Genomic DNA, 13,919 nt, shown 5'->3' with positions numbered 1-13,919 from the left:
AAAATAGAGCTGTCAGGGAAGAAATGCACAGTTTGCAGCCTTTTTTATGTGGCTCTGAGAATTACACAGTCCTTGGGTGCTTCCACTCCTTGAAAAGGAGTTAGAAGGAGTTTTTTTGGTCCTCTTTTGTCCTCTTCCCTGCTGTATTAGGTGCCTTTCACAGCAGCTTGGGCATGAAAATGTGAAGGATGGTTTCCAAGTGCTCCGTGCATCCGTGTAGTGAGCACAAGGAGGGACTGATCCCCTTGGGACCCTATGGTTGCTCCTAAAGCTGTGGTAGCAATTAATGATAATTAGTGCCATGACTCACATGTAAGTCTGGGAATGAAAAAGGAGATGTTTTCCAGGCTGGTGCTGAGTGGTTAGACTCTTGGAATAAGAGCACATAAGAAGGACATGGAGCACCTGGAGAGGGTCCAGAGGAGGCCACAAAGATGATCCAAGGGCTGGAGCAGCTCTGGAGCCAGGCTGGGAGAGTTGGGGTGTTCAGCCTGGAGAAGAGAAGGCTCCAGGGAGACCTTAGAGGACCTTCCAGTGCCTGAAGGGGCTCCAGGAAAGCTGGGGAGGGGCTTGGGACAAGGGCAGGGAGTGACAGGACAAGGGGGAATGGATTAAAAGTGGAGAAGGGGAGATTGAGGTGAGACACGAGGAAGGAATTCTTCACTGTGAGGGAGGTGAGAGCCTGACCCAGGTTGCCCAGGGAAGCTGTGGCTGCCCCATCCTTGGCAGTGTTGAAGGGCAGGTTGGATGGGGCTTGGAGCAACCTGGGCTGGTGGGAGGTGTCCCTGCCCATGCAGGGATACTCATTTAGGAAACAAGCCACAGGAATAATTTGAAGGTTAGAAAACCCAGCAAGTCACAAATGACTTTCATGGAAGGTTAGGCAAACTTTGGATTTAAAGAGTGGTTAAGAGATGACTTGACCACAGGTGTAATTCCCCACATGGGGAGAAGATGCTTGATCTAAAAGTCTTCCTTGCAAGTATGTTCTAACTTAGCAAAGGAAGTGATGTGGATTTGGTGCTGTAGTTACTAAGTGAAATCTGTGTATTTAATTTCTGAATGTCTGAACTGCCTCTGCTTGAGGAAAGGGTGGAAACTTGACATAGTTCATGTTTCTGCCCAAATTCATTGTGTGCATTTGCCTACCTTTAAGTCCCACTTTCCCCCATCTTGTAGAAGTGCATGAAGTTGGTCTTGAGTTTGCTCATGGAGCAGTAACAACAGCTCTAGGTTACATATGTGTAAAGGTAGTGGAGGTGCCAGAGGGAGATACTTTTGAATGGGGAAGAAGCTGTTGTTCCATGGGTACCCTTGGAAGGTGTGTATTTTCCAAAAGAAAATGAAGTGATATGAGAGAAAAAGTGGATCAAATCAAACTTGTGCAATAAACTGGACACCTTGTTTCAGATGTAGGTAGCAGTAAATTTCCCACTGTGACGTGGAGGTAAGTTCTCTCAAGACATGTCAAAAGTCAAGAGGACAAAGAATGAGGATGGGGGTAAAAGACAAAATTGTGGAGATCAAAAAGGTTTAAGGTCAGTGACGGGAACTTAGAAACTTCGGAGGACAAAGTCAGTTCTGCAGGGTGAGAAGTGGGCCTGAAGGGTACAGGTGCTCCACCACCTCCTGAAGAAGACACCCAGGGTCAAATGTGTGAGAAATTCCCAAATCCTCTGCTTGATCCTCTCCACTTGATAATCTGTTTCAACCAGTGCAGCTTTGCCGACGGTCAGTGAAGCCTTTTTCTGCTGTCCCCCTGCATGCAGGATGCCAGAAGCCCTCAGCTGGTGACCAACCCCCTGGTCTGGGTGCCCCAGGGAGGCATGCTGCAGATCTCCAAGACAATTCTTCACATCCAGCTACCTGGTGCCCATGACTCTGAGATAACCTACACCATCAGCAAACCAAAACATGGTAAATACCTTGGGAGCTTTGTTGTCCAAGAGCAGCCTTGCTTCCCCCCCACATGTCCCAGGGTGTGTCCATCTGCAAAATAAAAGTGCAGGATTCTGGTTAATTCTGGAAAAAGGATATTTCTCATAGACCTGTGATTCTTCCGTGGTGTTTGGCCCACAACAAATAGCATTTGAGGGAATATTTTCTTAGAATACTGTGCTGAGTAAGTGCTGCTGACCTCATCTTTTTCCTGTTCCAGTGGGTGTGCAAGGTCATTTAGCATGATTGTCCTGCCTAGAATCTGGACTTATGCAACCGTGTTTCATAGAATCATGGAATGGCTTGGGTTTGGACCTTCAGGATCATCTCATCCCAACCCCCCTGCATGGGCAGGGACACCTCCCACCAGCCCTTCAACACTGCCAGGGATGGGGCAGCCACAGCTTCCCTGGGCAACCTGGGCCAGGCTCTCACCACTCTCACACTCAAGAATTTTCTTCTCATGTCTCACCTCAATCTCCCCTCTTCCAGTTTTAATCCATCCCCCCTTGTCCTCTCCCTCCCTGCCCTTTTCCCAAGCCCCTCCCCAGCTTTCCTGGAGCCCCTTCAGGCACTGGAAGCTGCTTTCAGGTCTCCCTGAAACCTTCTCTAGGCTGAACACCCCAACTCTCCCAGCCTGTCCCCAGAGCAGAGCTGCTCCAATCCCCCTGTCATCTTTGTCACCCTCCTCTGGACTTTCTCCAGGAGCTCGATGCCCTTTTTATGGTGAGGGGGCCCCAGAGGTAGACACAGCACTCAAGTTTCTCTAGTGGTAGGAAAATTCAGGTGGATTTACAGCCTTGTGAGAGCAGTCTTTCTCACTGCCAAAAGATAATCTCCTAGCATGAATGTCTGGCTTAAGAGGAGTGTAGAGTAGCATCTACCTGTAGAAACTGCTGAGTAAAATTTACCTGGAGGAACTGGAGAACTCCCTAAATTCCATGACCTTTGGTTTCATTTCTACTAGTGGCAGGGATTCTCAACTCCAGCAGAAATGGGTAACATTTGCATCTCTGTATAATTCTTGTCTCCAGAGTCCTTTTTGAGAGGCTTTGATCTCATCTCCCAGACTTTACAGCTTTCCCCAGCAAGCCCATACTTAGGGCTGCAGCTTATAGAGTATCTTCTGGAGCCAGGCCAAGGAGTGTGGAAGGTCCTGGGCTTTGTGGCTGAGAGAAACTGGATGGAGAAGAGAAGATGTCTTATGTGGAAGGACAGGAAATGTGGAGAGAAAAGAAGAATGTTACCTTCCTGCTCAGTGTCACCATTTTCTTCAGTAGAACCATACGTTTATTTGCTATTTTTTGCACTCCTAGGAAATTCTATCATTGCTTCTCATTTGCTGAGCCAGATAAAATTAGAGGGTCCCTTTAGCAACATCATTACTGTCTGGCTGCAAGGATAGGCTGGTTTCCCTGACAGCTGGTGGTGCCTGATGGAAACAGAGATGATGTTCTTTATGCAATTTAGGAGAGAAGTAATTAATTTGTATTCCCTCTCCAGTTTTCTGCAGGTGAAGGACTGTCTTCTCCTTTTTAATGAGCATTTACAGGAAAACAAGAATTTTCCCCCTGAGGAGCTTGTCTCCTGCTGCCCAACCCTAACCAGAATTTATAATCCTGTATTTGTATCACCATAATTAGCTCTACTGTAATTAACTGCAGTAACCCAGATGGGTTTGTAGCTGCAGGTGAGGAATAAGCAGTAGAAATCAATGATCTTAAACATTTTATCTAAGATACTATTTCATCTGGAAAGGGAGGGAAAAAATCAGGTGGAGAAATATGGAAAACGTGTCCTTCCTCAAGGAGGGCTGATCTGAGTGTTTGAGTCATGAAGTTCCTGACTGCATAAATACATGATTTGATTTTTAGGCAGGAAGGAAAAGCACTTTAGAAGGAGCTGCTACATTTCTGCAGCACAAGTATGTGGGCAAAGAATGTTTCCTGCCCTTTATTTCAAGGCTCTGAAACCAAACAAAAGGAAGATAATTAGTGAAGGAGGATCTCTGTCCAGATCCCCTCCCTCTGAAGGGCTTGATTTAGTCCCTAGAAACACAACCAGTGTCTTCCCTTCTTAAATATGAATTTAGAAGAAGACCTGTGGACAAAGCAGCTGTATCTTCTAATTGATTCTACTCTTCCTCTGAGAGAGGTAAACAATGTGCAGGCCCTGACTCCTTGGGGTTTGTGATTAGCATCTTTAGAAATCACAGGGAAGATTAAGGTGGGGAATTCCCACCAGCAACAGCATGAGATGGGGAACTTAATTAGGGGGATGATAAGGGAATATTGGTGTCAAGTTTGAGGCTGAAATGGGAGTGTGATTATTTCAGCTTGGGGAATTGGGTTTTTGGTTACTCCAACTGTTTACAGGTGGTTTTGGGAAATGAACTGGGGGACCTGATGGGTTTTCTGCCTAACAGGATGATTAGTGCTATGGTGAGACTTGAAGTGATTTATAATCATGGAATCATAGAATGGTTTGGGTTGGAAGGGACATTCAAGATCATCTAGTCCCACCCTCCCTGCATGGGCAGGGACACCTCCCACCAGCCCAGGTTGCTCCAAGCCCCATCCAACCTGCCCTTCAACACTGCCAGGGATGGGGCAGCCACAGCTTCCCTGGGCAACCTGTTCCAGCATCTCACCACCCTCACAGGAAAGAACTTTTTCCTCATGTCCAACCTGAATCTCCCCTCTTTAAGCTTCAGACCATTGCCCCTTGTCCTCTCACTGTACATCCATCTGAAAAGCCCTACCCCAGCTTTCTTTTAGGCCACTTCAGATACTGGAAAGTTGCTATAAGGTCACCACAGAGCCTCCTCTTCTCTAGGCTGAACAACCCCAACTTCCTCAGCCTGTCTTCATAGGGGAGCTGCTCCAGCCCTCTGATCATCTTCTTATTTTGGGGGCTCCAGAGCTGGACACAGTTCTCCAGGTGGGATCTCACCAGAGCAGAGTAGAGGGGGAGAATCACCTCTCTCAGAATATATGGGGCTTCTGAGTTAGCAGCCATCAGGGATGCTTTCAAAGACTGGGAGAAAAGCACAATATACAGTTACTTAAAGAGCAGCTAAATTATATGTAGCCAGGAGTGGTAAAGACAAGGGGAGACGTATAATTTTTTCACAGATGATTTGTTGACTCCAAAACAAGCAAATTCCATTGTGAAATAGGAAAAAAAAGCCATTTCTTTGGATGCTGCAGCTCTTTGCCAGGTTTGAATTTTGTTTATGCCTGTGGTTGGGGAAAATGACCTCATCAATTAAACTGATGAGCAAGGATTTGATACTGTTTGCAAAATTTTATTACAGCTTCTTGGCCATTAGTACTGGCCTCAAACTCCAGCCCTTGCAGGCACTGGTGAGGAAAGCAGATAACTGCTGGGATGTGCCTCCATCCTGCTCTTCCCTGTCATATCTGCAGTGAAGCCAGTGATGTTCCAGCCCAACTGAGAATCTATTTCTGACACAAAAGTCACAGATAAGCTGGAAGTTAGAGTTATAAAAGCTGTACACTCTACTAAAGGGTGGCAAACCAGGGCAGACAGCCTTTCTTTGCAGCCTATGACACAGAGATCCTTTACTGTATCTGTTCAAGAGCTCTTCTTCAGTTGAAGGTTTCTGGTCAGACAAGTCAGCTGAGGATACTTTTTTTGGCATAATAAGTCCCCAAAAGAGCTAGAAAACAGTTGACCTTGAAAGAATGAGTGTGCTGTATTCTGGTACTGAAGGTGTACCCTTAAGGGGAAGCTGGATGGTCTGCTGCAATGCTTTTTGACCCTGATTGTGTCTCACTCCTCTCTTGACCCTTCCCAGCAGCTCCAGAAAGTGAGGTAATGTCCTTTGCATCTGTTTTTCTGCTGTTTTATCTAATGAGCAGATTTCAAGGTTGAAATGGGCTGGTCAGTGGGCAGGTTGACATTTTGGGAGTTGAAAGTTGCAGGTGCTGTTCTTTGCTTCACTGTGTATTTCTTCTGTGCACTTGCAGGAGTTACGTGATCAGCCCTGTTGCCAAAACAGGAGATCAGATTTCCCTGTGTCAGTGGGATGTTGGAAGGTCCCAGTTGGGGTTTCAGGAGCTCTACTGCTATTTCTGTTAGTCACACTAGATGGAAAGAGACTAAGACTGGGTGGACATTTGTCTCGGATGCTCCTTAGCTGGTGAAAAGTCATCAGTTCCTCCTTGTTTTCTCACAAGTTGTGCCCTGACCTGTTCTTTGCTTTTCCCAGGTGAAGTGGTGCTTCTGGTCCCAATGCCAGCAGATGGCCCAGCAGACTCATGGCAGCTTTTGCCCAATGGAAGAGCAGCCTCCCCTACAACCTCTTTTACCCAGCAGGACATCAATGAAGGCATTGTGTGGTACAGGCACTCTGGGTCTGAAGTAGAGAGTGACTCCTTCCAGTTCCAGGTACTTGGGGTGGTCATGGGGTGCTCACATAGGAGTTCTGCTGGGGTTTTTCTCTGAGATGACTCCCCTGTATCTTGTGACCAAAAGGTTTAATAGTCTGTATTTACAGACAGACTAGTGTGTATGTAGGTGTGTCTTGCTGTAGGTGAATATGGATCTGCTTGTTTTGTTGGTCAGGGTGAATGCAAACCATAGAATCATGGAATGGTTTGGGTTGGCAGGGACCTTCAAGATCATCCAGTTCCAACCCCCTGCATGGGCAGGGACACCTCCCACCAGCCCAAGTTGCTCCAAGCCCCATCCAACCTGCCCTTCAACACTGCCAGGGATGGGGCAGCCACAGCTTCCCTGGGCAACCTGGGCCAGGCTCTCACCACCCTCACAGCAAAGAATTTCCTCCTTATGTCTCACCTAACTCTCCCTCTTCCAGTTCTAATCCACCCCCCCTTGTCCTGTCACTCCCTGCCCTTGTCCCAAGTCCCTCCCCAGCTTTCCTGGAGCCCCTTCAGGCACTGGAAGCTGCTCTAAGGTCTCCCTGGAGCCTTCTCCAGGCTGAACACCCCAGCTCTCCCAGCCTGTCTAACCATCACTGTGGCAGAATCTTCCTCATGCACAAGAGAACTATTGCTGCATGTAGGATCCCCAGGTTTTAACTAGTAGCAGTGGAGCCAGCCAGGCAGCCACCTGCAGTGTTGAGCTGCAGGCAGTGGCATTAACCTTCTGGTTGTCAAATCACAGACCTTATTGCAGACCTGGAGAGAATTATCTTTCAAGTAACTTCTATCATTTAAGTCATTAAACTAATAGCTGGCCTGATTTTCTGTGAACGATTCTGTCTTGGGGGGGGGAAAGGGTTTTGTAGAAAAGCAGTGATGTTCCCCTAGTGCCTGCCAGCTCAGCTAAGCTCTCTGAGATCAAAAGTCCCCAGAGGGAGTGGGCAAACACTTAGAAACTCCACAGGTTGAAGATACCAGACTTTTAACATCCCATCAGCACCACAGTGTGTCCAGAGGCTGCTTCTTGCTGTGATGGTGATCCCTTCTCCATGGGACTTTTGCCCATGGGATAGGATTGTCCCTTGGAGACACACTGCTGATATCCTTGGGTTGCTTTTGATGCAGAAATAGGAACTGGAAATGTTTGTCTGGAGGTCCTTAGAAAAGGTAACAGAGGGCCAGGAGACCCTTACAGAGGCATCTCCTAAGGCATCCCTGCCATCCTGACCTCTGGAAAGAGATGTTCCTGCATGAGGTGTGTAAATGCAGCTCATACTTTTGCCCCATCCCTGGCAGTGTTGAAGGGCAGGTTGGATGGGGCTTGGAGCAACCTGGTCTAGTGGGGAGTGTCCCTGCCCATGCAGGGGGTTTGGATCTAGATGATCTTGAGGGTCCCTTCCAACCCCCACCAGTCTCTGATTCTATGCTATCCTGGCTGTTTTGATGCCCCCTTTGCAGTCCAAAGAGGACCCTTGATGCTGCAGGGCCAACACATCTCCCTCTCAGTTAACCTGTCTTGCTTACTCCAAGTGCAAACTTGGCTGAGTACCTGTTTCAAAACGAGTTGGTCTGCAAGCCCCCAAACCAGGCAGCCCTCCTGCTTCCTACAGCTCCTGAGCTCATCGTTTAATTTTTGCTGCAGTTTAGTTCTCACAAACAGAGCAAAAGGTGCAAATACTCCCCAGCAGATGCAAGACAAGAAATCCCACCTCGCCACAGATGGAACAGCCATAAAGTGCCTGAGGCAGGTCCTTGCTGTTTGCTTGGAGGGTTTAACAGCCTCCCATCATGCTAAGCCTGCGTGCACGTGCAGGATTTGTTACATCTGGTTTACAAGCCAGGAGCTATTACTGTAGCACCAGAGAGGCAATTAAGGTAATTTCTGAAGTAATTACCGTAAGTGATAATGAGGAATCAGTGAGCGTCTGTGTTGAACAAGCTAATCTTTAGCTTAATTGTGACATTGCTCTTACAGACTCTGCATTTTGGATGAGTTTAATTTTGGTTTTTAGTGTCATGGAGCAGCAGCAATAATTGGGTGGAGAGCCCTGCTGAGAAAGGAGGCTGCAATTCCCTGGCTCACATGAGGCCAGAGCACCATGGACTGGGGCATCTCACAAAGGGCCACCACATTGTTTCCAGCAGCATTTTGGCCATGACCAATCAAATAACAGCAACTCAGAACAGGTCCAGCAAATGGCTAAAACAATTTCATTCCTTTCAGCAGAACATGCATCTTTATGCCTTTTCTTGAAATGAATTCTGTGCTGATGTCCATCCTGGCTCACAAAGTCCTCTGTTGAATTAAGGAAGCATGGACTTCCATCCCTGCAAGATGAAGTCAGAACAGAGTCTAACAAAGAAGGGGGCTGTATTTCTTTGGGTGCTTGCCTCATCTCAGCACTGCTGTGAACTTCTTGCAGGCTTATCTCTAGGGAATGGCTTTGGTCCCTTCAGTTGTTACAAAATTAATGTTATTGGCTTTGTTATTTTTGCATCACTGTAGAGTTGTCATCATGAATTAGATCCTGTTGACTTTACCTTGGTGTTGCAGTGATGTGTGGCAGAATGTTGTGAGTCCCTGTGAAGCACCAGCACAGCCTGTCTTGGAAGATGTTGGGATCACAGCAGTCACTGCCTAAGGCAGCACCATTATTAAAAGACCAGTTACCTGGTCAGCACCAACTGGTTGTCATTTTGAGAGTGGGAGGAAGGCTGAAAAGCCCATTCTTTTTTCTGTTCCTGTGATGAAAAGTTCCACTCAGCTGTACAGAGAGTTGGGGTAAAATGCAGCAGAACTGTGGCAGTGACTGGGGGAGGCAGGTGGAGAACTGGAAAACAGGTCTTCTTCTAGATTGTTCAGGCAATAACAGAGAAACTGGGAACTATTTAAAGGCCTTAGTTCCCATCAACCCTTTGTGTGTGTTTTGGGTTGTTCTCTGTAGGAAAGGTGTCTTTTCCTTCCCAGACCAGGAGGACACAGAAGGTATGAAACTGGTCTAGAAGTGTCCACTCATTCCATGTGCTCTTTCCTTCCCAGGTGTCCAGCTCTGATGGTCCACAGAGCAGCTTGGAAAGCCACGTGTTCAACGTTGCTGTTCTCCCACAGACACCCAGAGCACCTCAGCTTTCCCTGGGCTCCTCTTTGCACATGGCTGTAAGTGTGAACCCACATGGCTGGTGGGTGCCTTCTGTCTTCTCACTCTCTTTACAGTGACCAGAGCCTCACATAAAGCAGTAACCACCCAGTTATTGATTCACAGAATGGGTTAGGTTGGAAAGGACCTTAAAGATCACCTGGTTCCAACCCCCTTGCATGGGCAGGGACACCTCCCACCAGCCCAGGCTGCTCCAAGCCCCATCCAACCTGCCCTTCAACACTGCCAGGGATGGGGCAGCCACAGCTTCCCTGGGCAACCTGGGCCAGGCTCTCACCACCCTCACACTAAAGTAGACGTTCCTGGTCTTATTGTTCTTGTTCTTGATTCAGAAATGGAACTGAATCTCTGGAATAGTGTGTGTGCACTAGAGAGAGAACTGGAGTAGAAACAGGGGAAAAAAGGACAGGTTAGAAAAGTAAATTACTGGGGGGGAAGAAAATACCCAGAAAACATTGACAAACTCAGTATTAAAAGTGATGAATGTGTAGGTTGGAAAGGAGAGGGAGAGAGATGGAAAAAAATCTAGGTTTAACATCTTTTTATAGAATTCTTAAGCCTTTCCTGAGAAGCCATGAAGAATGGCAAGAATGAAAACCTGTGGGTTAGAGAGACTGTGATGGATAGAGCTTGCCAGTAATTCCACTGTAAACTTCATCAGAGCTGCAGCCCAGCCACATCAGAAGGTTTTCATCCATCATTCTGGTGTCAGGAACCCAGACTGTAATAGATGTGGAGAGCATTCAGGCAAGCCCATGAGATCTGCACCCTTGGAAGGGAACTGCCTTTTCTTGCAGCATCAACTCTGGGAATGTCCATTTTGTTGAGAATGGTCTCTCCAACATTTCCCTGACCATGCTGGTTGAAAAGATGACCTCAGCATTCAGAGTTGGTTTTGGGAGCTCTCTGACTTTGCTGCATGCCTTCTCCAGCTCATGTCCCCATCACATAGGCCAAACCTTCCCCTCTCTTTCTCCTGCTCTCTCCTCTTCTTAGATTTTGTAGGGAGGGATCCCAGGTGCATGAGCTAGAGCCTCTGCACCTGGTCACCTGCTGGGATGCACAGAGAGCCAGGGAGTTTGATTTAAGCATCTCCTTGGCATCATAGCTTGGTTGTGGTCTTTGAGGCTTTCAGAGGAGGACCAAGGTCATAATCCACTGATCAGTAGTCCTGAGCTGAGGGAGACAGGGTGGGCTGTGGTGAGAAAGCAGAGATGAGGACTTGGAAGAAACACCAAGAGAGCTGAAACCAACCCTCCAGGCAAGAGCTGCCTGCAGGGAGAGGGAGAGCTAGGTCTACAAACTGGAGTGTAGCACAGTCATCTTTGGCATTCTTTATTCCTGATTATTTCTTTGGAGCTTGTGAGGTGCCAGCAGAATGCTCAGCATCACCAAACAAATCCTGAGCCCTTGGGCACTCCCTGACAGGCAAAAACATGTCGAGAGGAGACCACATGTGATAGACCTGCCAGGGGCAGTGGGACCCCAGGAGGAGCCTCCTAAGGAGAAGCAAAGGACTTTCTAAGCCAGCACGGCCTGCCAAGCATGGGGCCAGGAAAGGCCAAAGGAGGCAGTGGGAGAGGGCTTAGGGAAAAGTCCATGAGACAACAGCCTTGTCATGGTTTAAAATAGTGGTGACCTTTCCCAGACAATAATAAAACATGCTCAGGCTGCTACTTGGAGCAATAGGCAGTGATGTGTCTTCCTGCTCTTGACTTTTTGTTCTTGTCATTAGTGACAAAATTGATGGGAGAGGTGTCTGGCTGAGCCATGCAGTGCTGGGTTTTATAGCTAATTACACACCACAAAATTCAATAGGGCCATAAACCATGTTTTACTGAGGGTTGCCTCACAACCTGCCTTTGGGAGAGACAGATAGGCCTGGGAGGCAGCTGTGAGACAAGCAGCACCTGAAATCTTCTCACCATAAAGTCGCACTTCCTGGCGTCGACGTGATTTGAGTTCTGCTCACCCTTGTTCAGAATCCCTCAGAATTAGACTGGCTTCTCAGCTGAGGAGCAAGCACAAGATTTCAGTTCTTCCCATACCTCTGGTCTTGGTCTTGAGAAAGGTCAGAGAGAGAGGTCAGAGAGGTGAACTGGGGGTTTGGTGGCATTGGTGGTGCACTGAGCTGTGGTCAGGAGACCTCGCCTTGCCGGTGTCCAGGCCAGTGTCCAGCCTGTGACCCAAGGCCAGCAGAATGGGACACTGGCTTGACAGGGTGGCCTCACAGGTCCAGCAGGATTCAATGGGCTGCTCTTGCTGTGGCCTGGGGAATCTTGTCATTTGTTGCTGAACCAAATCATTTCGTGCTCCAAAGCAGAGAAATTAATTGCCCGTATCCTTAATTTGGTTTGTTCTCTCCATCATCATGTTTGTGATTAAGAAATGAGCTGGGTGCTTTTCATACCCAGCTGACCTGTTGGAATTCTGTGACTTCTCATAGCTGGTAATTCCACAGGATTAAGGTCCATGAAGACATGCAAATGAGCTGCCTTTGTGCACCTCAGTCTGGTCGTGCAGCAGGGTCATTCCTGTAACAGACTGCCCAGCTTTGGCTGGTGATAATCTTGTAATGGAAAAAGCAGAACATTTTTAGGCAGGTTTAAACCAAAAGAGAAAGCTTTGGTTCCTCTCTGTTCCAGTAGAAATGACTGAGTCATTCTCAGGATTTCTTGTAAAAGCAGCCCAGCCACATCAGACTGCACCAGAAAACTAGATGAATTTTCTCTTCACCCAAGGAGTTTTTCATCAAATTAGATTTTTCTTTCTCTCTTCTGAGTTGCTGCAGGTCAAAGAGGAAACTCCTCCACCTGTGAGTGTGGAGCTTGTGCATCTGCAGGGGACAGAGTGCACTAAAACCACTGCTACATTCCTGAGCAGCCTGAAAGTGGGGATAAGCTCTTAGTTTTATGAAGAAGGAGGTGTTTGTGTCTTTTTTTATAGGTGTTGAAGCCCCTTCTGGTTCTCCAGAAAGGATTTAACAGAGGTCAGACCTGTATTGAGCTCCCTGCTGCTGAGCATGCCCAGCCTCTGTGCTACACATTTGGTTTGGTTTGCAGACAAGCTGAAAGTGAGTTTAGGTGACCCATAAGACTCTAGCACATTTTAATTATTATCAAGGTTTACTGTCCTCTCTAATCTCCTCCCAAATAGTCCCTATTCCATACAAGTTTGGGAGACTTGGTAAAGGTTCAGCCCATCCATCCCTAGTCAGTTTGAGGTCGAAGAACTAGGCCTGTAAATGCAAGGACTCTCTCAATCTTTAACTCTAGCAAAGCAAATTCTCTTTGTATGCATTTTTGGGGTGAATCTTCCCATGTCTCTGGCCTTGATGCTCATGGTCTAATGTGTTTATTGAGGTGCTGGAGGACCGTGTGACAGTGATTGAGCCTCATCACCTCTCCTTTGTAGCCCCGGAGATCCCCAGTGAGAACATCCTGTTCAACGTGACAGTCCCTCTCCTTCCTGGCCAAGGCAAGTGCACCTGTTCAGGATGTGGCAGCTTCCTGGTGAATGAACTGGCATGCTGAGCACATCTCATTTGTCCCCTCAGAGTACCTCTCAGTGGAGGCATCTGTTCATCCTCCTTCATTGGCTTTATAACTCCTGGTTTCTTAACCTGATTTCCTTGGCTTCTTAAGGAGTAAGCCACAGAGCTCAGTTTCCTTCCAGTTTTCTGGAATATATTGGATGTTGTGCCCCATGGTTTTCTGCTTTCCACCTCTAGTGAGAAGAAAAGACTAAGTGAGGAATCTTTGTTTCAGTTCTCATGTCCCAAGAATCCATCCTTGATGCATTTACAGCCATCTGACCCACTCAGGAGCCACAGACGATGTTAGAAGAAGTACCTGGGGAGAGAAGAAGCAGCTGTGGCCTTTGGTATCTTGCTTTAAAAGTAAAAATTAATTCCTCCTGTTAATTCTGAGCTCTCTCCCTCCATAGGTATTGTGGAGCACAGAGACAGGCCTCTCTCCCCAGCCAGATATTTCACCCAAGCAGATATCAACCATGGCAAGGTGGCCTATCGTCCTCCCACTGCAGCTCCTCACCTGAGGGAGATCATTGCCTTCTCCTTTGCAGGTAAGGACCTGCATGGTTTCTCTCATGCCATGTCAGACTGGTAGAGGTAGCTGGACTGCTGGTCCAATCCAGTCCTGGAGTGACTTCGTGGGTCTGTGTTCCTGAGGGCACCAGGCTCCAAGGACACAAAGGAAGCAGCTGATGCAGAGGGTTGTGTGATGAACTGGTAGGATGTGGGAGGTGCAAAGCTCTGCACCACCTGGGCCTCCATGGCTGTCAAGAGGAGCTTCACAGTGTGGAGGAGGGGGCAGGATGGTTTTTCTCATGATCTGAGGGGAAGGCAAGGAAGGAGTGGTTCCCTTGGTGAGGAAAGACTCCAGCCTGGTTCAAT

At 47.7% G+C, this 13,919-nt stretch overlaps 1 protein-coding gene across 1 annotated transcript in view; it reads left to right on the top strand.

Moving 5' to 3' along the window:
- FRAS1 (Fraser extracellular matrix complex subunit 1) overlaps window positions 1–13,919 on the top strand; it is a gene marked incomplete at its 5' end in the record, with an annotated part of 108,384 nt that overhangs the window by 55,277 nt on the left and 39,188 nt on the right. The window contains 5 exons of the mRNA XM_009993474.1: window positions 1,770–1,917; window positions 6,173–6,351; window positions 9,388–9,504; window positions 12,868–12,982; window positions 13,451–13,588. Of these exons, the coding sequence (XP_009991776.1) occupies window positions 1,770–1,917; window positions 6,173–6,351; window positions 9,388–9,504; window positions 12,868–12,982; window positions 13,451–13,588 (697 nt within the window). The remainder of the gene's footprint in view (window positions 1–1,769; window positions 1,918–6,172; window positions 6,352–9,387; window positions 9,505–12,867; window positions 12,983–13,450; window positions 13,589–13,919) is intronic.

This window comes from Chaetura pelagica, unplaced genomic scaffold (genome assembly GCF_000747805.2).
Source record: "Chaetura pelagica isolate M959 unplaced genomic scaffold, ChaPel_1.0 scaffold403, whole genome shotgun sequence".
NCBI classification, from domain to species: Eukaryota; Metazoa; Chordata; class Aves; order Apodiformes; family Apodidae; genus Chaetura; species Chaetura pelagica.
This window is presented reverse-complemented; position numbering and strand designations above follow the sequence as displayed.